Below are 24,643 nucleotides of genomic sequence, written 5' to 3' on the forward strand. Positions count from 1 at the left end.
TGAGGCTCTTGTTCTGCTTTTTTTTTGGGGGGGAAGGGGGGTCACACTCGGTGATGTACAGGAGTTATTCCTGGCTCTGCACTCAGGAATTACCCCTGGCAGTGCTCAGGGGACCATATGGGATGTTGGGATTTGAACTCGAGTCGGCCGCGTGCAAGGCAAACGCCCTACCCGCTGTGCTATCACTCCAACCCGCCTGATTGAGGCTCTACGCAGGGCTAAGTTCAAGTTCCCTGACTGCCAGATGATCCACATCTCCAAGGAGTGAGGCTTAAATGTGAATGAGTTTGAAGACATGATGATTAGAAAGCATTTCATTCCAGATTGCTGTGTGGTCAAATGCATTTCTAATCACAGAGCCTTGGACAAATGGTGCATTTTGCAGTTTTAAAAGCCTAGGAGTTGTCCCTCCTTGAGTTTCTTTATCTCACAAATCCTCCCTCCTCCCCCTTTTTTTCAAGAGGTTAAGTCTAGGAGCCTACTTGAGTTATTCTGAATTTTTAGTAACACAAAGCATCATAATTGTGTTATAGCTGCTAAGATGCAAGTGTGGAGAATGCAGAGATATATATTTAATAGGATTTAAGGTCTTCTAGTTAAAACTGACAGAGAAAAGGACTAGGAAGCAGATCATGTTTTCAAATTAATGATCATATGCAGTGAAGGAGATATGAAGCAATCACAAGATATGATTAGAAGCTTCTCTGGTCTTCTCAGGACTTACAGGATAATAAGATTTATTTATTTGTTTTTGGGCCATATCTGACAGTGTTCAGAGGCTACTTCTGGCTGTATGAGGTGTGGGGTGGGGTATCGCTCCTGGTGGCAAAGTATATGCACAGCCCATTGAGCTATCACTCCCACCTAGGACAAGAAGACAGATTGAGCAAGGAGGTTCAAGATTGAAATTGAGATTACGGAGGGGTTGCAGTATTAAGGTTCTGAACAATGAGAGTGGATGACTGAGAGAAAAGTGAGTGAGGGAGTGAAGGCACTGAGGTCAGGTCCTTGGAAAGACTACTGATGTGTATTCTGGTATCATCATTTTGGAGAATAAGAAATGTCAAGTCTCTGAATCAAGTTAAGCAGTTTGGAGATTTTATAGATGACCTCCATAAGAGTTGTAGGTAGAACAAATTTCAAAGTAGCTAGTGATTTTAGTGAGGCTGTAATTGCCAGAGGAGGCAATGAAGAAAAAAGCAACTTCTCCTCCCTGTTTCTTTCTCTGCCTTGTTCTAAAGGGGATACGGGAGAAGGTTGCAAGGGAAACAGGTATGCCTACGGTAGAACCGGAGCAAGAAGAAAGGACTATTCAGCAATTGAGAGCCCCTTTACCAAGATTTTGTTAATAATAGTGGGGCTGGAGCGATAGTTCAGCGGATAGGGCGTTTGCCTTGCACGTGGCTGACCTGGGTTTGATGCCCAGCATCCCATATGGTCCCCTGAGTACCGCCAGGAGTAATTCCTGAGTGCAGAGCCAGGAGTAGCCTCTGTGCATTGCTGGGTGTGACCCACAAAGAAAAAAAATATATATATATGCATATCTCGCCCCCATGGCAGAGCCTGGCAAGCTACCCGTGGTGTATCGGATATGCCAAAAACAGTAAAAACAAGTCTCACGATGGAGACGTTACTGGTACCCACTCGAGCAAATTGATGAGCAACGGGATGACAGTGACAGTGACATATATATATATATACATATATATATATAAGTTTATATATATAAGCTTCATTAAGTTAGCTGCCTCAGGGCTATTCATACAGCCCGTGAAAATAACGAAAGATGCTTTTTTCCCTCCACGCTACTCCTCATTATACGTTCACGTTTGAGAACAGCCCTCAAATAATGTAGGGAACCGCAAAGGTTAGAGGGATCACAAAAGCTCAAGTCCTAAGGCCGAGAAAGCAAGGGCTCGCGGTTACGCACGCGCATAAAGGGGCCCTGCCCCGCGCAATGCATTCTGGGTTTTGTAGTTCGCCCGCGGGGCGTCAACGGAAGGGGGCGGTAAGAAAGGCGCCAAGCTGGGCGTGCCCCGGAAGTCGCCCGTCGTTCCGGAAGCACTTTTTCAGGGAGCGCGGGAATCTCGGTTTGTGTCTCGTCTTCAGGGCGTTGGAGCGCATTACAGTCTAGAGGCTCTATTTCCTGGAAAGCAGACAAACCCCGACGGCCGTTGGAGGCGAGATGGCGCCAGGCTAGAGAGGGGCAGGCAGTGGCAATGGAGGGCTGCCGCCGCGACCCCAGGCAGTGCGCCGGGAAGGACACAGTGGTCCTTGACTCTTAAGTTGTAGCTTGGGGCCTGCGCTTTCTTCCCTTGTGGCGACGCCGCCGGCCGCGAAGATGAGCTCAGCTTGGCTCCCCGCTTTCGAGAAGGAGCATCTCTGGATGTATCTGCAGGCGCTGGGCTTTGAGCCGGGCCCGGCCGCCGCTGCCTGCGGGAAGATCGTGTCGCACACGCACCTCGGAGTGTAAGGAGGCCGCCCCTCCCTCCCTCCCGGGGGCAGCTGAGGGTGGGGGAGCGGGAGATGCGGGCGGGAGATGCCCGGCTGGACCCGCCTCCCGCTCGGCGGCCACCCCGCGGCGGTCACCGGCTGCCGCCCAGCCCCGAGCTCCCGGAGGGCGGCTTCCTATGATCAGTTGCGGAGCCGCGCTGGGGGCTCTGGGTGGTCCCTGGGTGGAACCCGACGGGTTTTCTATAAGGTGGATTGGAAGGAGGCCGAGAGGTCGCGACCCTGGAACGGAAGGACTGGGGATGGAATGGGGGAACACTGCACAGACGCCTTTAGGACTTGAGGGAGCCCTTGAAGGTGGCAGCGCTTTAGTTTGATGACATTTTGCTTTGGGAGCTGGGAAACCGAAGCATGCCACAGGAAAAGGCCGCAGAGAAGGGCATTTCCGCAGAAAGTGAACGCCCCTTCCCTCCTTTGCCACTGTAGGAAGTGCTCATCAGTTTAAGTCCAAGAGAAGTTTGTTGTACACAGGCTAGCTCCTCCTCTCAAGTCTTTCTGACATCCTTTTTCACCATCTTCTAGTGGCAAGTGCACCCAGATCTGTATTTCTTGGTTCACTAACCCCCAAATGTATGACTTCCTGATTTCACAATGAAAGATGCTATTATTGATTAGATAATTAGCTTCTTCAACACTTGCCACCCCCTTCTCGTCTCTCTTCTTTTGGTTTTGGCTACACCCAGCGATGCTCAGGGGTTACTCCTGGCTCTGCACTTAGGAATCACACCTGGCGGTGCTCAGAGGACCATATGGGATGCTTGGGATTGAACCCTAGTCGGCTGTGTGCAAGGCAAGCACTCTACCTGCTGTACTATATAGCTCCGGCCCCTCTCTTCCTTCTTTATTTATTTCAGCCATATTCTAATTTGCTGTCACAAAGGTTTTGTGCCACATTGAAGTTTTGTTTGGTAACTGTTTAGAAGTTACATACATATAAACGTGCTTTACCAGAGTCTTAAAATTTGGCAGCCAGTGGGTAATATCATGTTATGATTATGTAAAAGCAGAATTCCATTGATTTTCCTTGATTCAATGCCCCAGAGCACAATCTCATTTTCTGCTACTATCAGAAAGTTAAAGATCCAGCTTCCATGGGGAATAGATCTCATCTCACAGCATCCCTCCTTCGGTGATGCAGCAGTCTTAGTTTTTTTTTTTTTTTCTTCTTCACTTTGGCTTATTCATTTGCAATATATTTAAAGATTTTGAAATTTAACTAGAATTTGTGATGTCCTGGCCCAGTCCTTATTGGCAGTTTTTTCTTTATCAATATGGTCATAGGTTTACCACAGTGTAGGTCTTGGGTGTTATTTTTGTTATTACTGGGAGGTGTTGACCATCTTTTGAAAGAGATGTCCCCTTTAAAATGTGTTAAGGATGAGTGTGGCATCAAATTTACCACATAAAGTATGTTTGGATTCCCCCAGTATTGCACTATGTCAGTATTTTATTCATTCTTTTTGGTGTTTAGATCTGTGATTTTCTACCATTCCTTAGTATTTGCCCGAAAGAGTTACAGTTTGGGAAAAGTCATGCTGATTGCATTACAGAAAGTTGATTGGATGGGGGAATCAGGTCTTTGAAGTTAGGTGACTCTAGCCTAAGGTGTCAGTGGGAACTCTATTCATTCAACAGCTATTAATTGAGCACAGTACTAGACCTGGGTTAAGTGATGATCTTGCAAAATTTCAAACTGTCAACAAATATCCTGCTCAAAACTAAGAATAATAATGTTTAAGAGAATAATGAAAAAATATGTGAAAAATAACAGGTTTGAGGGATGACGAAGAGGAACTTCATTTGAGTTCTTTGAGTAATAGAACCTTTAAAAGGACAAGAGTTGTTTGAGGGGCCGGAGTGATAGTATCGCATATAGGGTGCTTGCCTTGCATGCAGTCTACCCTGATTCTGATCTCTGGCACTGTAGCACTGTCGGCAGGCACTGTCACTGTGACACTGTTGCTGTAGCACTGTCATCCCCTTGTTCATTGATTTGCTGGAGGAATATGCCACGGGTAGCTTGCCAGGCTCTGCTGTGCAGGTGGGATACTCTCGGTAGCTTGCTGGGCTCTCTGAGAGGGACAGAGGAATTGAACCTGGTTTGGCTGTGTGCAAGGCAAACGCCCTACCCACGGTGCTATGGCTCCAAACCGATCTCCGGCATCCCATATAATCCCAAAGCCAGCCAAGATCACAGAGCCAGGAGTTCCCCCTTGAATGCTGGTGGGTGTGGCCAAAATAAATAAATTTAAGAAGGTGGGCAGAGCGATAGGATAACATAGTGGATAGGGCACTTGCCTTGCACGAATTTGTCCGAGATTTGATCTTCAGCATCCCATATAGTTCCCTGAGCACTGCCAAGAATGATTCCTGAGTGCAGAGCCAGGAATAACCCTTGAGCACTGCCAGGTGTGGGTCCCCTTCCTCTCCCCAAATAATCATTTGACATTTTAGTGAGAATGGGGGGTTGGGCCGGAGTAGTAGTACTGCTTGCGTTGTACGTGGCAGACCCCCCGGCACCCCGTATGGTATAGTCTCTTGAGCACAGCCAAGAGTGATCCCTGAGCATAGAGCCAGGAGAAAGCCCCAAGCACTGTGGCTGTCGCCCCCAAAACACCCCAAACAACAAAAAATAGAAGGAATGGGGAATTGGACTGGAGTGATAGTGTAGCAGGTAGGGACCTTGTCTTGTATAAAACCAACCCACATCCATCTGTCATACCACATGTGACCGCTCAATATGCCAGGAATGATCCCTGAGTGCTGCTGGTGTGGTTCAAAAATTAAATGAATAAGAATGGCAGCCTTATTTTTGGTTTTGGGGCTAAACCCAGCCATGTGCTGCACTTACTCCTGGTTGTGTGCTCAAGGGTCACATACAACTAGTAGGGCTCTGGGACCATATGTGGTGCTGGGGATCAACCCCCAGTCAGCTGTGTGCGTGTGCAAGCACACGGTGCAAGTCCTTGTTTAGAAGTCTTGAAAACAAGGAATCACCCAAGTGAGATATCTTTTCAGAACATTATTTAAATTATAAAGTGTCCTGTTTATGTGACTGTGGACACATTATTTAATTTGTCAAGATGCAAACAACTTCTGTAGGTCTGGGGAGATTGTTCAAAGGACTGGAATGCTCTGGTTGATCCCCAGCAACACATAGTTCCCTGAGCACTGTTGGGATCAGTGTTGGGGGTAGTGTTCCCTCTACCCCAGGCTCAAGGGGCTGAACTGTATGCAGGAACACTGGTTTCAGTCCCCGGCACCACATTCTTTCTTGAGCACCAAGCAGGAGTAGTTTCTAAGTAGTGGACACTTCCCTGCTAAATTCAGGTTAAAATAAGTACAGCACTTCATGTGTTTATAATGGAGATTTAGGTGACTCATGGCCTGCAAAGGGCCTGTACAAAAGTAAAACCTGGCAAACAGTAAGTTCAATCGATATTATTGTTTCTTAGGCAATATTGGTTAGTATCTTCTTCATGCTTCTGGAAAAGGAGACCACAGACCATGATTTTCTCTCCATCTAATTAATTAATTTAGACTTCTCTTTTTAAGAATATTGTCACTGATATAAAGCAGACTACCAGTTTTCTCCTATTTAGTCTATGTTTTTAGGAGTCAGAAAGTAAAACCTTGTATATATTTCTTTAATTGTTTCTACCTTTTTCTGTTAGTTTTTGGGTTTGAGGCCACATCTGGTATGAGGAATCTGCATTCAGGGATCACTCCTCCTGTCAGTGTTCCTGGAACTTAATGTGATGCCAGACTTGAGCCAGTGTTGGCTACATGCATGACAAGTTCCTTACCTACTCTACTATCTTTCTGGCCAAAAATTGTTGATAAAAGTACACACAAATGAGAAAAAATAATTTGTTTGCTTAAAAAAACTAAAAATTATGGGGCTGGAGAGATAGCACAGCGGGTAGGGCGTTTGCCTTGCACGTGGCCGACCCAGGTTCAAATCCCAGCATCCCATATGGTCCCCTGAGCATGGCCAGGGGTAATTCCTGAGTGCAAAGCCAGGAGTAACCTCTGTGCATCGCCAGGTGTGACCCAAAAAAGCAAAAAAAAAAAAAAAAAAAAAAAAAAAACAAAAAAACTAAAAATTAATTTGTGTCACTTTAACACAGATATTGGTGATATTTACTTTTAACTATTGCCTTTTCTCTCCCCATTTTCTTTTTTTTTTTTTATACCTCTAGGGACATGTTTGACAAGTTGAACCGTGATGCCTTTCAAATTGTTTCTTATTTTTTGTTTCAAACACTGGATCAGTCTCTCACCAAAGAAGTTTTCAAGTAAGCAAAAGTTACTTCATTTTCTTTTAGTCATTCTCAAATTAGAAAAGGGATTATATTTTGAAAGAAGTCGTATTTCAACTTTGACTTTTGACTTTTTTTGAGTGAATGTCCCCCAAATTAGGTTTGAGTCTTAAATTTAGTGCTTCATCTTTATAGTCAGAGTAATTTCTTTAGTACTTAAATCATTCTGTTGTGTGATTCATAGGTTAAAATAGATTTTTTTCTGGTAAAATAGTTTCTAACATTCTTCATAGTCTTAATTATTAGGCAAAATAACTAACTGGGGCCAGGAATGCACTCAGTATGAGAGTACATGCTCAGATATATGGGTTCAACCCCCAATATGGGACAAGCAAAAAAAAGAAGGAAAAAAATTGTTAGCTATCTATGCACTAAGTTTTGTTTTTTATTTAGTTTTGCTAAGTGCCATTTGTCTTACTATTTACTTGCAGGTAGTGTTATTTTTGTATTTTAGTTTTTATTTTAGTGTGTGTGTGTGCGCGCGTGCTGTGCTGGTGCGCGTGTTTGTCGGGGGGATGGTAGGGGCTGGGACCACACCTTTTCTCAGGATTTACTTTTTTTTCCTTTATTTTTAAATTTTATTTATTTATTTTTTGCTTTTTTTGGGTCACACCCAGCGATGCACAGAGGTTACTCCTGGCGGTGCTTGGGGGACCATATGGGATGCTGGGGATTGAACCTGGGTCAGCTGCATGCAAGGCAAATGCTCTACCCGATGGACTATCATTCCAGCCCCTCAGGATTTACTCTTGACTGCTCAGGGATCACACCTGGTGGGGCTTGAGGTACTATATGCAGTGCCCTGAATTGAACTCAGGTCAACTGTGTGCAAGGCAAGTAAGTACCTTGCCTGCCGTGCTATCTGGCCCCTTAATTTTACTTTTTAGATATTTGTAAGTCCTTGTTATTTTTGTGACTGATACATGAAACTGTCAAGAATATACTATACAGTATAGTGAATATACTATACAGTACATTACAGTTTATACTGAATAAACTATACGGAAACCATTTTTACTAAGATAAGTCTATTGTTCTGTGTTGTTGAATTTTTTGTTGGTGGTGAGGGGTGGGCCCACACCCGGGGGTGCTCCAGGGTTAGTCCTGGCTCTGCACTCAGGAATCTTTCCTAGCTGGCTCAGGGGACTATATGGGATGCCAGGGAATTGAACCTGGGTTGATGGCATGGAAGCTTTCTTTCTGCAACACTAAATGTTTAAAAAGAGAAAACCCCACTTTCTCAGAGTTGTTAATTCTCTTTAGTCTTTAGTCTAGAAGTAACATCTTCTCTTTAGAGAAGTTATTCAAACCAAAGAATGCTAACCTTGATTCATTTAGAATTCATGCTTCTAGTTTAAGGAGATAAGTTTAATGTTTTAAAATTTAGTTTGGCTTGTTTGTAATTCTGATACCTTTATTTTAAAGATATTGTTGGCCTCCATTTGATCAGAAAAGGGATGCTGAATTCCGGAAACATTGCTGTGAATGGTTAAAAAAGATTTCTGTAAGTATTTTTATTGGAAGATGCAAACTGTAACTATCTTTCCCCAGCTTTATTGAAATTCATGCTTGTACTTTTTAAAACTGATGAAATGCTTTTACTGCTTTTATGTTGATACTATAAGCAATGAAATATTAATTAGAACAGTAATTTCTGGATGGGCTTGTATATATTTCCAGGACACTGGCTTGCTTGCTTGCTAGCTACACTGGAGATAGGTTGTAGAGTTGGGGGTTTACATTACGTTTTTTATTTGGTTTTGGTTTTGGGGCCACACCCAGCAGTGCTCAGGGGGACCATTTGGGATGCATCTTAGCCAGGTCAGCTGTGTTCAAGGCAAGTGCCTTAGCTGCTATACTAACTTTCAGTCTTCCATGGTTTTTGTTTCTAGAAAACTTTTTGAGCATATATTATTGTAGTTTGTGCCCCCTAAAGAATATGCTTAATTATGACTCTGTTGTAATTTTCTTTTCCGCTTTGGGTCATACCTGGGAATGCACAGGGTTTACTGCTGGCTTTGCACTCAGGAGTTACTCCTGGTGGTGCTCAGGGGACCATATGGGATACTGGGAATCGACCCCATGTCAGCCGCATGCAAGGCAAACACCCTACCCGCTGTACTATCATTTCATCCCCTCTGTTGTAATTTCTTGTGACTGAAGTCTACCAAAAGTTAGGAAAGATTTAAAAATTAAGCTATGGGGCTTGGAGAGATGGTACAGAGGTTAATACCTTGCTTGCAACCTACTCCAGTTAGGTCCCTAGCACTGCATGTGGTCCCCCAGCACTGCTGGGAGTGATCATGGAGAACAGAGTGAGGAGTAAGTTCCTGAGCATCTCTGGGTGGGGAATAGCTGCTCCTCCCATCGCCATCCCCCAATTGAAACCTAAGCTCTGATCAAAAAATGAATAGTCCTTATCCTGTTACACTTCAGAGATGATCCGTTGAAAATGTTATTGTTGCTAAAGTCTTCAAATTGTCTTATTTCATTTACCCATAGGCTGAATGTGGAAGCAGCTTTCCTCCGGTTGCTGGTTCGCTATTTATTTCTCCTGGTGGTTCTAAATTTATTCATCTCATGTATCATTTTGCAAAATTCGTTGCAATGAAATATATCAAATCCAATTCTAAAGGTAAGTTCCAATTTGCAAGTGAAGAAATTTTTATAGTTAAGAGCAATGTACCTCAAAAGATAAATTGGCAGGCGTAGTGATAGTAAGTGGGTAAGATGCTTGCCTTCATGGCCTATCCTGGGTACAATCTCCAGCACCTCACTTGGTCCTTTGAGCATCACCAGGAGTGATCTTTGAGTGTAGAGCCAGAAGTAAGCCTTGAGTACCACCAGGTGTGGCCCAAAAAACAAAACAAATTGTTTAAATATATTGCTAGAATGTCTGAAATCTCATAATGAACATAAATGGTCCTACAGATTATTTTATTATACGCTGATATAGGCGCAGGAAAACACTTACTTCAGGTCAGATAGGAAAACTTTGGGGCTTGGAGGACCACATGGTCTCTGTCACATATCCTTGTCTTTTATGAAAAAATAGTTATAACTCTTAAAAGTGTAAAAAGCTTTCTTAACTTGCTAGCCTTGAAAAACAGGGGTATAAAATGAACCTGTAGCTTATAGTTTTGCAGTGAATCCTTTATTTAACCCTTTATATTCAATAGGTTGAATTTATTTAGAATTTTTTGTTAAAAATTGTTTTTAGGTTGATTGAAATGAAATGTTGGATTTTTAAAGCTAAGATTTTAAAGACTGCTACTGGTAACTTAATATGTTGCTCTAGTTGGTTTGTGCTCATAAAATATAGGAAGGAATAAAGAAGTCAATGGGATAAACCATCATCCAGTTTCCAGAATACAACCATTGATTCTGTTAAGAATTTGCTCCTTGGGGTCTGGAGCAATAGCACAGCGGGTAGGGCATTTGCTTTGCATGCAGCCGACCACCCGAGTTTGATTCCCAGCATCTCATATGGTCCCCTGAGCACCGCCAGGAGTAATTCCTGAGTGCATGAGCCAGGAGTAACCCCTTTGCCACACCAGGTTGACCCAAAAAGAAAAAAAAAGAAGTTGCTCCTTGCAGAATGGAAGGATGGTGAAGGGGTCAGTTAATATGCTTGCCTCATGTTGATCCTAGCTTAATCCTAACCCTAACACTGCCAGGAGTGATCCTTAAGCACAGAGCCAGGAGTAAGCCCCGAGCATGGTCAAGTGTGACCCCAATCACCCCACCCCTCCCCCGCAAAAAAAAAAACCTGGAAAAAAAAACATCCCGAACATGCTGGAGCGTGTGCTTTCTTTGTGGGTGACATGGCTTTGATCCCAACCACTGCCAGGTCCTTCAGACACCACCTGGAATGATCTACTTTTTCTTCCCCCTTTCCCAGTACTGCTGGGTATGGCCAGAAGAAAAAAGCAGATAGCTCAGCGGTCAGTGGCACAAGCCTCACTCCGGTTAAAACCCAAGTTCAGTTGCTGGTGCCACAGGTTATAGCCCTGGAAGCCCCCAGAACTTCCAGATTTGGCCGTGGTGACCCCAAGCAGCACTGGTCTTGAGCTGTGTCATATTGTGTGGCTCTCACTTGAATATTCTAATTGGCAAAATATTTGGGGAAATAGCTCCTAGAGTTTCCTTAGCTGTGCTTGGGAGACCCACCTGTCAAAAAAGTTGCTCTTGTGTAATAATGTTCATGAATATATCAAGCTATATATTCTGGGTGATTGAGGTCTGTAAGTTTTTAATTGTGTGAAATAACTTCAAACTTATTTTATTACTTATTTTTGTGGGGGTTTTCGGCCACACCTGATATCACTTGGAGCTAGCCTCAGCACATTGTGCTTGGGACCTGGAGGTGCTGGTGGGCCCAGGGAATGCCTGAGTAGATCCTGGGTTGGCCTCATGCCAGGCAAGCACCTTAACCCTTGTAGTATCTGTTTTTCCTGGATATTTTAGGTTCCTGTTCAAAAGTAGGTCATTGCTTTTGTTGAAGTAAGTGGTTTTGGTGTAAGGTGATATACCAGCTTTTTAGCAATTGTTATCTCTATTAATTTCTTACAATTAAAACTTTTATTTGTATTTTCAGCTTGTAAGTTTTCTTTGATATTACTTGTATTCCATATAGATTCTTCCACAAATTTTATAGAGGTCCTTAATGTAAAGTCTCAAGATTTGCACAAGTGCATTGCCAGATGCCACGTAGCACGTAACAGATTTTTACATATTTTACAAAAAGAAGATTGTGTTACCAGAAAATATCAGGAAAATGCACAGTAAGTAGAAAATGAAAGTTTTTTGCTTTTAACAAATGGTTTGAACAAATCAGTTGCTTTCATTACCTCCATAACTGTCAACACCCCCACCCCCATGGTCAAGTTTCCATTTTATTTTATTTTATTTTATTTTATTTTATTTTATCTTTTGGCTTTGGACCACACTTGGCAGTGCTCAAAGGACTCACTCCTTTTCTCTATGCCTTATCTGCTGTACTACGACTCTGGCGCCAAGTTTCCATTTTACTTATTTTTGGTTTTTGGGCCATACCCAGTGATGCTCAGGGATTACTCCTTGCTCTGCACTCAGGAATTACTCGTTGTGGTGCTCAGGGGACCATGTTAGGCACTGGGGATCAGCTAACCTTGGTTAGCAGTGTGCAAGGCAAATGCCCTACCTGCTGTGCTATTGCTCTGGCCCTGCCAAGTTTTCATTTTAGAACCATGTAACTTCTGGATACGTTATTGTCAGTGCTTAGAAAAGAGAAAAAAAATCACCTTTAGTACAACAAATTTAGTTTGGGGTTTGTAGAGACAGTTCAGCAGGTTAGATACTTGCTTTGCATGTAGAAAGCGTAGGAGGCCCTGATTAGATCCTCACTGCCAGGTTCAGTCCCTAATGCTTTCTTCTGGCATCAGGTGATCCCCTGCCTATCAGTCTTAGTAGACCCTGCATACTGCAGGTGTTGGTGACAAAGCAAAACAGAACAGAAAAAAACATGTTAAGTGTAGTTTTTACAATTTTTTTTATATTTCGGGCTATACCTGGCAACTATCAGGGCTTACTCCTGGCTTTGCACTCAGGAATTACTCCTGACAGTGCTTGGGATAGAACCTGGGTTGTCTGTGTGCAAGGCAAGCGCCTTAACTGTTACACTATCTCTCTGACCCCTGTAAAGTGATTTTTTTTTAAAATATGCAGTTGTACTTAAAAGTAATTATTATATTTAGTCTTGTACTTTGTCTTTTTTCTCAGTATTTTATTTTGTAAATTCTTTTTTGCTTCTATTCTTTTAACTTTGATAGTTTAATAGTTTGCTGAGTTTCAAATCTTTCCATTTAGTAGATCCTCCAAATAGGTTTTAGCTATTTCATGCTATTTTATAGCAATTTATCTGTTCAGCATCATCTTGTGAGACGAGGATAAGAGCTAGTAATGACCTCCAATTTTTGTCCCCAAAGTCAGTTTGAGTCTAGAACTTTCTATTCTATTACACAATCTGCCTCTATGTTAGATTATATCTGTAATTCTTGAAGGGAGTCTAAAATGCCCTTTGTTGGGTTTTTTTGGGGGGTTGTTTGGGTCACACACAGCGGTGCTGAGGGCTTACTCCTGGTTCTGTGCTCAGGGATGACTCCTGGTGAGCTCAGGGGACCATATGGAGTGTCAGAGATTGAACCTGGTTAGCTGTGTGCAAGGCACACACTCTGTATCTGCTGTACATGTTGCTCTGGTCCACAGTCTAAAATCCTTTGTTTTGTTGCTGAGTGTAATCAGAAGAATGATACTCAGAGGCCTTGAGCTTATTGTTCTAATTTTGGGCCATACTATGCTCATGAGCTCCCTGTCAGTGTTCAGGGACACCATACAGAGTGCCAGAGATCTAAGACCAGGTGCTTGCACGCCCCTCTACTATATATATTGTCCAGCAGAGAGACCCAAAAGTGGTGAAATATCAATGACGATTATCCAAAGTACATTGTAATGGAATAGTAACTCATTTGTGTGTTTTCTTGCAGACTCTCAGTTAAACAGATTCGAAGTTTGAGAGCAGAATGTGTAGAACAGCAAAACCAAATAAAAAAGTAAGTTACAGAGTTGAAATTTATCTGAGATTAGTTTAATAGTCCTGTAGTTTACAGATAAGAAAACTGAGTGTCCCAGAAACATTAGTTTTAATAATATATGAATAGTTTGAAGGTAATAGGAGTAGTTTGTAACTAATTCTAGAATCAGTTTTTATTGCTTAGGACTAAAATTTTATTTCAGTTATAAATTGGAATTATTATTAATGATTTGATTTGTGGATTGACTAGCTCTTTGAATGGTAAATTACCATGTGAATTTTTAAATGACTAAAGAAATTATTTAATTTTTTATTAGCTTGGAACCCTTTGATGAACAAATTAATATGCAAGAGAAAATTGAAAAGGTGAGACAACATTAAGAGAGAAATTTAATCTTTCTGATATTTGTGATACACAGTGTTTACTCATTTTTTAACATTTCTTTTTATTACATTGTTCCTTTTACTTTTTCTGTTTTACTCCTAAGTGATGTGAACTATTATATATGTATATGCATATAGATATACATGTAAAATGGTAATAGTCATGGTACTAACAGGGCACCTCTAAAATGGCTGAATGTAGTGGAAGAATAAATACATACAAAAGCAGGTTTTTTGTTTTTTGTTTTTTTTTTTTGCTTTTTGGATCACACCAAGAGATGAGGTTACTCCTAGCTCTGCACTCAGGAATTACTCCTGGCGGTGCTCAGGGGACCATATGGGATGCTGGGAATCGGACCCGGGTTGGCTGCGTGGAAGGCAAACGCCCTACCCACTGTGCTATCACTCCAGCCCCAATACAAAAGCAGTTTTAAGTGTGTTAATGTAAAGTTTTTGATGCCAGCAAGCAAAAATTTAGCTTAATCAAGTATTTTTTATTTATTTGTTGGGTCACACCTGATAGTATTGGGTGCCACTCCTGACTCTCTGCTCTGGGTCACTCCTGGTGGTATTTGGATTGAACTGGGCCTCTGGCATGCAAAATATGCATTCAACCTGTTGACTTATCTTTCTTTCTTTTTTTTTTTTTTTTTTTTTTGGGTCACACCTGGCGATGCACAGGGGTTACTCCTGGCTCTGCACTCAGGAATTACTCCTTGCGGTGCTCAGGGGACCATATGGGATGCTGGGATTGAACCCGGGTCAGCCGCCTGCAAGGCAAACGCCCTACCCGCTATGCTATCACTCCAGCCCCTTGACTTCTCTTGCTAACTTGCAGTAGTATCTTGTTTATTTAAGTAATATTGCTGAAGGGAGATGGAAAGTACAAAAGAAAATGAAATGCCGGTTTGAAGCTGGCTTGGCAGTAGAGAGGAGTCTGCAGACAAATGATCTGAAGCGTCTGAGGTTGGCTTTGCTGGAGAGGAGTATTGTCTTAGGTTTTCTTTGTGTTGGGATGAAATCTCTCTCAAACCCTTTGTTCTGATTCTGTGATCATCCAGCTGCTTTGAATAGCAATTTGACTTCCCAGGTACCTTGTCACTGGAAAAGGTGAGTATCCTCTTAAAAAATTATTCATTCAGTGGTTATTTTTTGATCACCTATATTTATTGGAGGAATTCTAGATTTTAGAGGAGAGCTTCAGTAATGAAGAACAGGCAAAATTCTTTCATGGAATTTCCAATTTAGGGAATATGAATGTTCCTATTACTGAATATGTTGTTTATTTTAAATTTAATATTTTGTGTGGAGCATTATAAAATTTTCACATTAGATTACTGAATTTAAGTTAATGTTCAGTTTTCTGAGTCAACTTTGAGCCACAGGTAGAATTTTTAGGCTTAAAAAATTTGAGAACCAGATCCTGTATCTGTTCAGCAGGGAAATGTGGTCTCATGACATTTTTACCCTCTTATTATCCAGTGAGTCCCTTTTTGGAAGCCTCCTATCTTGTACCATAGGAGGACACAAACTTTACTATCAAAGTATAATTATTTTCCCTCCTCTCTCCCTCTTTTATACTGTTGAGGAATAATAGCACATTCGTCAAAAAAAAAAAAGTACAAAAATCCCAAGAGAATTTCTTGAACATAGCCATGTAACCTCCATTCACCTTAAGGAATAGAGTGATCAGCATTTCAGAAATCTTTCATTCACAGCCATTTCCCAGAGTAAACATTATCTTCAGTTCTTTTTGTTGTTTTTGTTTGTTTAGAGGCTACATCTGGTGGTGCTAGGGGCTACTTCTGTGTACTAAGGGCTGACACCTGGCAGTACCTGGGGGGAACAGTGTGCTGGGGATTGAACCTGAGCCTTTTATACAGAGAATGTATTCTACTTGTTAAGCTAACACTTGGGCCTCAGTCCTCAGTTCTTACACTAAAGGTTAATTAGTGTGTTCTTGAGCTATAATTATATAAATGGGAATATATATAGAACATACTCTTTTGAGTCTGACTTTTTTTTTTTTTTTAAATTTATTTATTTTTAATTAGAGAATCACCGTGAGGGTACAGTTACAGATTTATACACTTTTGTGCTTATACTTCCCTCATACAAAGTTTGGGAACCCATCCCTTCACCAGTGCCCATTCTCCACCACCCGTAAACCCAGTGTCCCTCCCACCCTCCCCAATCCCATCTCTCCCCCACCCCACCCTGCCACTGTGGCAAGGCATTCCCTTCTGTTTTCTCTCTCTAATTAGCTGTTGTGGTTTGCAATAAAGGTGTTGAGTGGCCGCTGTGCTCAGTCTCTAGCCCTCATTCAGCCCGCAACTCCCTTCCCCCACATGGCCTTCGACTACAATGTAGTTGGTGATCGCTTCTCTGAGTTGACCTTTCCCCGGAACGTGAGGCCAGCCTCGAAGCCATGGAGTCAACCTCCTGGTACTTATTTCTACAGTTCTTGGGTGTTAGTCTCCCACTCTGTTATTCTATATACCATAGATGAGTGCAATCTTTCTATGTCTGTCTCTCTCTTTCTGTTGAGTCTGACTTTTGATTCAAGCTGCTTTACATATTCTGTTGTATGGTTGTAGTATGTTCATTCTCATTGTTGTATTTATAAATGTAGCACAGTATACTCTCTTTAGGTAGATTAGGTTAATTCCAGTGTTTTATTATCATGTATAGAAATCAGCTTTTTTACACATAAAATTTATATGGGAGGAGCATGAGGACTCTTATCTGGTGATGCTTAGCAGGCCATATGGTACTGGAGTTAATACCAGGGCCCTGGACTTGGAACAATAGGTACAGCAGATAGGACACTTGCCTTGCATGCAGCTGACTCGGCTTCTATCCCTGGCATCCTGTGTGGTCCCTGAGGGTGCCAGGAGTAACCCCTGAGTATTCCTGGATGTGGAGCTTGCTCCCAAAATAAAATAAAACCCAAAAACCAGGACCCTATGCATGCTAGACATGCTCTTCAGCCCTTTGAGTTAGCTCTCTGGCCCCAGTTGTATGTGTGTGTATATGTGTGTGTGTGTGTGTGTTTGTGTATGTGTGTTTATATATATGTATTTTTGGTTGTTAATTTTTTATGGGCCTCACCTGGCAGTGGTTGGGGTTTACTCCTTAAATTTGTGCTTAGGAGTTATTCCTGGTGCTGCTCTTACTTTTTCATTGAGCTCTCTCTTCACTAGGTTAGTGAACTTTAATGGACATAGTGTAGTATGAGGCTAAGAGTTTTTACTTTGATTTGTTATTGTTAATTTATTTATCCATATCTGGCAGTGCTCAGGGGTTACTTCTCACTCTGTACTCAGGGATCACTTCTGGTGGGGCTCAGCACCATATGGGGTGCCAGAGATCAATCTTGGGTCAGCCGCGTACAAGGCAGGCACCCTATCTACCATACTAATTAAATATATATGCTTTTTAACATTTTAATTTTTCTGAAACATTGAAACACAGTTGTCATACAGTGCTTTTTTATTTCTTTCTGAAAATCATTATTTTCCCCTGAAAACCTTTATTAGATTTATAACATGCAGAATATAGAAGATGCTGATTTCTTCTTGGTAGTATGAAGTTTTTTTGGTTTGTTTTTAAAATTATAGTGGTCTATCTGGGGCCAGAGAGATACTCCAGGGGTTAAGGTACTTGCCTTGCACATGTCTGCTGTCAGTTTGATTCCTGTAGTCCTCCAGGCACTTCTCGAGTCATCCCTCAGCACAGAGCCAGAGTATGCTCTTAGTACCACTGGGTGTGGTCCAAAGCCAAAAATAAAACCAACAAACGAAAATTGTAGTGGACTACAAACCTGAGAAATTAGTATTACAGCCTTTTGGAAATAATATCAGTAATTTTAGACTATTATAATCGTTTTTTTCTCAGTGGTCATTCCAGGAATATTTTATATGTTCTTTAGAGTGAGCATATATTTATATTTGTATTTCTTTAATATGCTTTCAGATTACGTACAGACTTTAACATATTCCTTTTTCTCTGTTTTCAAAGGTTCGATCTTTGTGGGCTTCGGTGACTGAAACACTTGAGCTTTTGGATAAAGAGAGAGAAATTGTTAGTTCAGTCCTTAGTCTTGTTAACCATTATGTGTTAGATGGATCTAATGTTACTATTAATGTTCCAAACCTCTTAATTGACAACATTGAGAAACAAATGAGTCAGGTAAGCATTGATATTTTAAAAAAATTATTTTATCTTTTACTGTTTTTCTATATTCCTCAGAATTTTTGTAAGTATATGTAGTAAATCTTATATCAGGAGGAATGTGTGTGTGTGTGTGTTTGTGTGTGTGTATTTGTTAGTATATAGCTATGTGCACATATCTGTATTGTGCAACATTCAGTAGTGTTCAGGAGGTTATTCCTGGCCTGGGGTTCCAGGGTCCCTCCTGAGTGTGTTCAGGGAACCATGTGGTGCCAAGGATCAAATTCAGGCTTCCTGCAGGCAAAACACACTAACCCATTGAGCTATCTCTCAAGTCCCTGAGAATAATTTTGTTTTGTTTTTCTTTGCTTTATGTTGTTTGGGGAAGTCACACCTGGCAATGATCAGGGGTTACTCCTGGCTCTGTACTCAGGAATCACTCCTGGTGGTGCTTGGGGAACCATAAGGTATGCTGGGGATTGAACCCTGTCCGCTGCATGCAAGACAAACACACTATCCGCTGTACCATGCTCTGGACCTGAACATTTATAAATATTATTTCATAAAGAAGCAATTGAGGGGCTGGAGCGATAGCACAGCGGGTAGGGTGTTTGCCTTGCACGTGGCCGACCCAGGTTCGATTCCCAGCATCCTATATGGTCCCCTGAGCACCGCTAGGAGTAATTCCTGAGTGCAGAGCCAGAAGTAACCCCTGTGCATCGCAGGGTGTGACCCAAAAAGCAAAAAAAAAAAAAAAAGCAATTGAGGGTATGCTTATAGCTATCAAATTTTACTAGTTTTCAGTATCATGTATAAGTGTGAAGTACAGTGTGTCGAGTAGGAGTTTCTTAGAAGACACTCTAGTACTTAAAAATTAGTTTGGGGAGCAGCAACAACATAGTTGAAAATGTTCCTTTGAAAGGTTTCTGTCCCTTCAACCTGATCATATTTTATTTATTATTGTGCCATACCCAGTGTGCTTAGGGGCTACTCCTAACTCTGTTAAGGAGTTGTTCCTGGTGACCCTTGGGGAACTGTACAATGCTGGCAGTCAAACCACTTTCTTTACCTCTTAGACTATCTCTCAGGCCCTGTATTACAAAATTTTTCTTGTTTTGTTTGAGGCGACACATGGTGATACTCAGAAGTTACCCATGGCTCTTTGCTCAGGAATGAACTTTTAGCAGTGCTGGGGGACCTTGTGGGATGCCAGAGATGAAACCCAAGTCAGCTGTGTGCACAGCAAACATGCTTTACTATACTATCTCTCTGGCCCCATACAAGCTCAGCCAATAACATGTCTTCATCCTTCTATACAATAAACTCCCAACTGGGAATTTCTGTTCTCTACTTCAGCCCAAGCCCCTTCAGTTGTTTACACTTTTTCTGAGTAAACTCAGAATTTAAGCCTATTCTAATGTATGTATACTATATAGTATAAAATTGTAACTTGGCATGTTAATTCTTCCTTGTAATTCCAAAATCTACATTTATTTTGGGCTAGACATTAGTTATTTTTTCCTAATCTCTAAGGTAAAGTTTTTGTGTAATAATAAATATTTATGTAATGGTTTTTTATCTTTGGAATCTGTGGTTCACTTTTTTCCCCTCTGAATCTTTAGTTGCACATAGGAAATGTCTATGAGTCGGGAAAATTGAACTTCTTGACAGTTATTCAGTTGTTAAATGAAGTCCTGAAAGTAATGAAACATGAATGCTATCAGACTGACCAAGCAAGACTGAAAATAGACCTTCATTTCCTTGAAAAAGAGACCAAGTTTCAAAGAGAAAGATTATCAGATCTGAAGCGAACAAGGTACTTCTCAAAAATCTGATATTTTATTGGGCTGTTAGTAGAGTGATTTTGATAGTTTCTTAACAGTCTCTTCCATGGTTAGTAATTCTTTGTCAAACAAGTGTGAGAATGTTTTGGGGTGGGGAGCTGGAAGGGGGGTAGGCACACCCAGTGATGCTGAGGGGTTCCTTCTGGCCCACAAGTTTGAAAATGTTATTGCTACTTAAAAACCTTCTGTCATCAGGGACTGCAGTGATAGTACAGCAGGTTGAAGGGTGCTTGCCTTGCTTGCGGCTGACCCTGGTTTGATCCCTGCCATCCTAAGGTGGTCCTCCTGAGCACTGTAAGGAGTGATTCCTGAGTACAGAGTTGGAATAAACCCTGTTCACCACTTGGTGTGTCCAAGGGGGGGGAAAAAAAAGCAAGAAAGATTAAGTCTTCAACTCCAAGAGGGATATCCAAAGTGGAAATGTAGTTTTCTTTGTCTTGAAACTTTTTTGGGGGTTGGAGTGATAGTACAGCGGGTAGGGCATTTGCCTTGCACGCGGCTGACCTGGGTTCAAGCCCTGGCAACCCATATGGTCTCCCAAGCACCACCAGGAGTGATTCCTGAGTACACAGCCAGGAGTAACCCCTGAGCATTGCTGGGTGTGACCCAAAAAGCAAAAAAAAAACCAAACTTTTTTGTCCTAAGTGATTAATTTTTCATGAAATAATTTGTAAATTCCTCTAGCTTTTTCTCTGGGGTCAACTTTTTGTTTTTTTATGTGACTTTTTTTTGCTTTTGTTTTTGGGTCACACCCGGCGATGCACAGGGGTTACTCCTGGCTTTTCACTCAGGAATTACTCCTGGCCTTGCTCAGGGGACCATATGGGATGCTGGGATTAGAACCCGGGTCGGGTCAGCCGAGTGCAAGGCAAACACCCTACCTGCTGTGCTATCGCTCCAGCCCCATGACTTTTTAATTTGTTTGTTTTTGGCCACACCCAGCTGTACTCAAGGCTTATTCCTGACTCTGAGCTCAGGGATTACTCCTGATGGTCTCCGGGACCATATGTGATGCCAGGAACTGAACCCTTTTGGCCACTAGCAATGCAATCACATTACTAGCCTTACTATTTTTCTGGCTTTGGAGTGTACTTTTAAATACTAGACTTCAGAAAAGTTCTTTATTTGAGCAATGTGACAGGGAAGTTTGGGTTACCTTAAGGTATGGACAGAGAAGTAGAATCTTGATGCAAGTATAGAACCAGGAAATAGTTAGGTTTGTTGTTTGTTTCCTTTTGTATTTTGAGCCAGAACCTGGCAGTGCTTAGCCTATTCCTATCTCTGTGCTGAAGGGTCACTCCTGGCTGTGCTGGAAAACCATATGCAGTCCTTGAGGTTGTCCTGGTCTCAGCTGCATGCAAGGCAAGCGTCTTACCACTTGTATAATCTCTGCCCCTTGTATTTTAAAGTTAAGTGGAAAAAGAGAAATGTGATTGCTCTCTGGTTAATAAAAGAAGGAAGGTATTTTTAGTTTTGAATATTTATTGTGAGACTTTATTGTATTTACATATAATATATTTATTGAACTTTGAGTTAGATTTTTTCCCCTTTTCTTCTTTAATGTTTAAATTTATTCATACTACTTTGTGTATATTTGTGTTTTGAATGATGTTATACTTTGTGCTATCACAGGCATAAAATGAAGGAAGATCTTACAACTATAAGACATTCGATTGTTGAAAAGCAAGGAGAATGGCATAAAAAGTGGAAAGAAATTCTTGGTCTGTCTCCTTTCAGTCTAATTAAAGGTTCTACTCCCGTAAGTAGAGGTTTCATTCCAGTAAGTTAACTTTTTTTTGTAGACTTATTTAGTGTAAGGTAGTATTTTTATTTATCATAGCTAAAATAACCTAGAAATGCTATGTGTGTGTAAATTTTTTATCTTTGCACCTGAGACTATATGTCAGAGTTTTGTGATTTTCTTACATATTAAAATATTAATTAGAATGCTGCTATTCATATTTTTAAGATTCAAAAAATTATACTAAGAAAATGAAACATTTGTTTTAATATGAGGTTGCTTTTATTTAATGGCTCTTGGGCCATTCCTGGCTGTGCTCAGGGCTTCTGACTGCTCAGGAATCACTCTCGCGCTCTGGGGATCATATGGGGTGCTGGGGATTAAACCCACCTTGACCACGTGCAAGGCAAGTGCCTCACCTGCTGTACTGTATCTCTTGCCCTGGGGTAACTATTATTTAAGGAATAGATGGAGGACAGTAGTTTCCTTGTGCCTAATAATAGTACTTTTCATTTTATTTTTGTTTAGAAATAATTTTCTTTTGGACTTCCAAGTAGTACTCAGGAAGCCTAGAGGCCTGTCCTGGTAATTCGCAGCCAACAGTGCAGTTTTGTGCAAGGGCCTGAGGATGTGCTGCTTGGGCCCTGTGGTGCTGGGGATTACCTGGGGACTCCAGGGCTTGGTGGATAACGCAGTGCCCAGGACTGAACCAGGGCTGGCCTGTATGCATGGCTTTACGTATACATGTACCCATACAGGGTTGGTCTGTATGTAATCATAGGATAAATTATGTTTGGGAGTTCTATCTTTATTAGGGAAAAAATTTAAAGCCACCTACTCATAGATTAACTTCTATTACTGTTAGTGAGTAGATGTGCATAGTTCATAATTATAATTCTGTTTTTAGGTTGTGGATCTTTTACCACCTATGTCTCCCCTTTCATTTGATCCTGCCTCTGAAGAAGTTTATGCACGGAGTATTCTTACTCAGTATCCTGCTTTACTTCCAGGTTTGTTATTTTTTTCTCCTTTATACTTCCCTTTCATCAGTTTTACTATAATTGTTTCTTTACAGGCTTTCTTATTTCTTTTCTGCTAGTAGTAGTATTATTATTGTTTTTTGTGATGCCAGGGATTGAACACAAAACATTAATGATATGATTTTACTGGTTCTTGTCTTATGTTTGTTTTGAGATTTTTTGCTGTTGGTCTAGTGCCCTTCCATTTTTAGGCAGTTTTCGTTTTCGTTTATGGACCATACCCAAGTGCTGATGAGGGCTTTTCCCAGTGCTGTGCTGGGGGATTGCTCCCCGTTGTGCTTGGAGGACCATGAGGTACTTGGGATTGAGCCCAGGTCTCCTCCACTCAGCCTTTAAGCAGTCTCTCTAGTTCTGTAAGTATTTTGAAAGATGTTTTGTCTTTATTTTTGGGCTATACCACTGTGCTCATGGTTTACTCCTGGCTCTGTGCTTAGGGATCATTCCTGGAGGGCTTGGTGAACCATATAGGTTACTGTGGATTGAACCTGGGCCAGTTGAGTTCAGGGGCAAGATCCCTGCACAAGGCTCGAGTCCCCTATAGGTAATTTTTTTTTAATCTTTCTTTGATTTTAAGATTTTGTTTTTGTATTGGGGCCAGAGCGAAAGTATAGTAGGTAGGGTGTTTGCCTTGCATGTAGCCGACCTGGTTTTGATCCGCAGCATCCCATGTGATATCCCAAGCCCACCAGGAGTAATCTGAGCATAGAGTCAGGAGTAATCACTGAGCACCCCTAGGTGTGGCCCCCCCAAAAAAAAGAAGAATTATTTTTGTATTGTGTAAGTTTATTGACATGTGTCTAGCTAGGTCTTTTTTGGTTTTTTTTTTTTTTTCCTTTTGGCTGCATGGGTGAAGGACAACACCTAGCAATGCTCAGGGATCTTTCCTGACAGTGGTTGGGGATACACATGTGGTGTTAGGGATAGAATTTTGGTAATCTGTGTGTATTGTAAGCTCTCTACCCTCATACTATATGTGTGGCTCCTAGGTCTGCTTTTATTTAGCCTGTTTGAGACTTTTAATTATGTAATGTGAAGGTTTTCTTCAGTTTTGGAAATGTATTCACTGACAGTATTCCTTTTACCTGATTATATCCTCTGTAAGTTGATTATTGGGACCTTTAATTATGTTCTTCATCTACTTCATAACTTTTTGCATTCATTATATGTGTGTGTACATATATATATGCATATATATATATTCTCTTTGTAAATCTGGACTGTATCCTTGGTATTTGCCATTTATTTCTCAGTGAATCACTAATTATCTCTTATCTTTTGGACTTGTCTATATAGTATTCCACTTTCATGAGTGTATTTTTTTTTATTTTATTTATTTTTTTTTTTTGCTTTTTGGGTCACACCCGGCGATGCACAGGGGTCACTCCTGGCTCATGCACTCAGGAATCACCCCTGGCGGTGCTCAGGGGACCATATGGGATGCTGGGATTCGAACCCGGGTCGGCCGCGTGCAAGGCAAACGCCCTACCCGCTGTGCTATCGCTCCAGCCCCACATGAGTGTATTTTTAATCTACTTCATTTTTTTGTCACTGACTTCTTTCTCATTTTGTTACCTTTCATTGTGACTCTTCCTTTCTGCTAATGATTTTATATTTTTTTCCCTCTCCCTCTCCCCCTTCCCTTTGTTGTTGGGGTGGTTGTGATGACTGTTGCACAGATGCCTGGCTATGATGCTCACCAGGAGTTCTGTGTCAGGTTGTAGTGCTTGCCAGGGTTTCCTTAAATTGTGCTTGTAGACGTGCTTCCTCCTGGCTTCTACTTTTAGTTGAGGCACACAGGTTATGCGCTTACACATAAGAGATTGCGCTTCCTGATTGTGGTGCTTATGTTTCTCTGATGTGGTAGTCACTGGTGCTCACCCCTTCTTGCAGTGCTTACACATGCCGGGCTGCAGTGCAGTTGGAATTGGTTGTCATCCTGGGGGTTGCAGCCTGTAGAACTGCCAGCACAGCTCTTGGCATATGTGGAATACCAGGGAGTTGAACTCATCACCATCCGCTTGCAAGGCAGGCACAGCAAGTCCCTGCTGCTTACTGAC

The 24,643-nt window shown here is 41.6% G+C and overlaps 1 protein-coding gene across 1 annotated transcript in view; it reads left to right on the forward strand.

Moving 5' to 3' along the window:
- The first annotated feature begins 2,074 nt into the window (after positions 1-2,074).
- Positions 2,075-24,643, forward strand: part of HAUS6 (HAUS augmin like complex subunit 6) — a 37,013-nt gene continuing 14,444 nt past the window's right edge. The window contains exons 1-11 of the mRNA XM_004600349.2: positions 2,075-2,469; positions 6,714-6,809; positions 8,259-8,337; positions 9,336-9,468; positions 11,470-11,617; positions 13,358-13,423; positions 13,722-13,770; positions 17,809-17,979; positions 19,584-19,777; positions 21,438-21,564; positions 22,454-22,556. Coding sequence (XP_004600406.2) covers positions 2,342-2,469; positions 6,714-6,809; positions 8,259-8,337; positions 9,336-9,468; positions 11,470-11,617; positions 13,358-13,423; positions 13,722-13,770; positions 17,809-17,979; positions 19,584-19,777; positions 21,438-21,564; positions 22,454-22,556 — 1,294 coding nt within the window. The 5' untranslated portion in view covers positions 2,075-2,341. The remainder of the gene's footprint in view (positions 2,470-6,713; positions 6,810-8,258; positions 8,338-9,335; positions 9,469-11,469; positions 11,618-13,357; positions 13,424-13,721; positions 13,771-17,808; positions 17,980-19,583; positions 19,778-21,437; positions 21,565-22,453; positions 22,557-24,643) is intronic.

Source organism: Sorex araneus, chromosome 1 (assembly GCF_027595985.1).
Source record: "Sorex araneus isolate mSorAra2 chromosome 1, mSorAra2.pri, whole genome shotgun sequence".
Classification (NCBI taxonomy): Eukaryota; Metazoa; Chordata; class Mammalia; order Eulipotyphla; family Soricidae; genus Sorex; species Sorex araneus.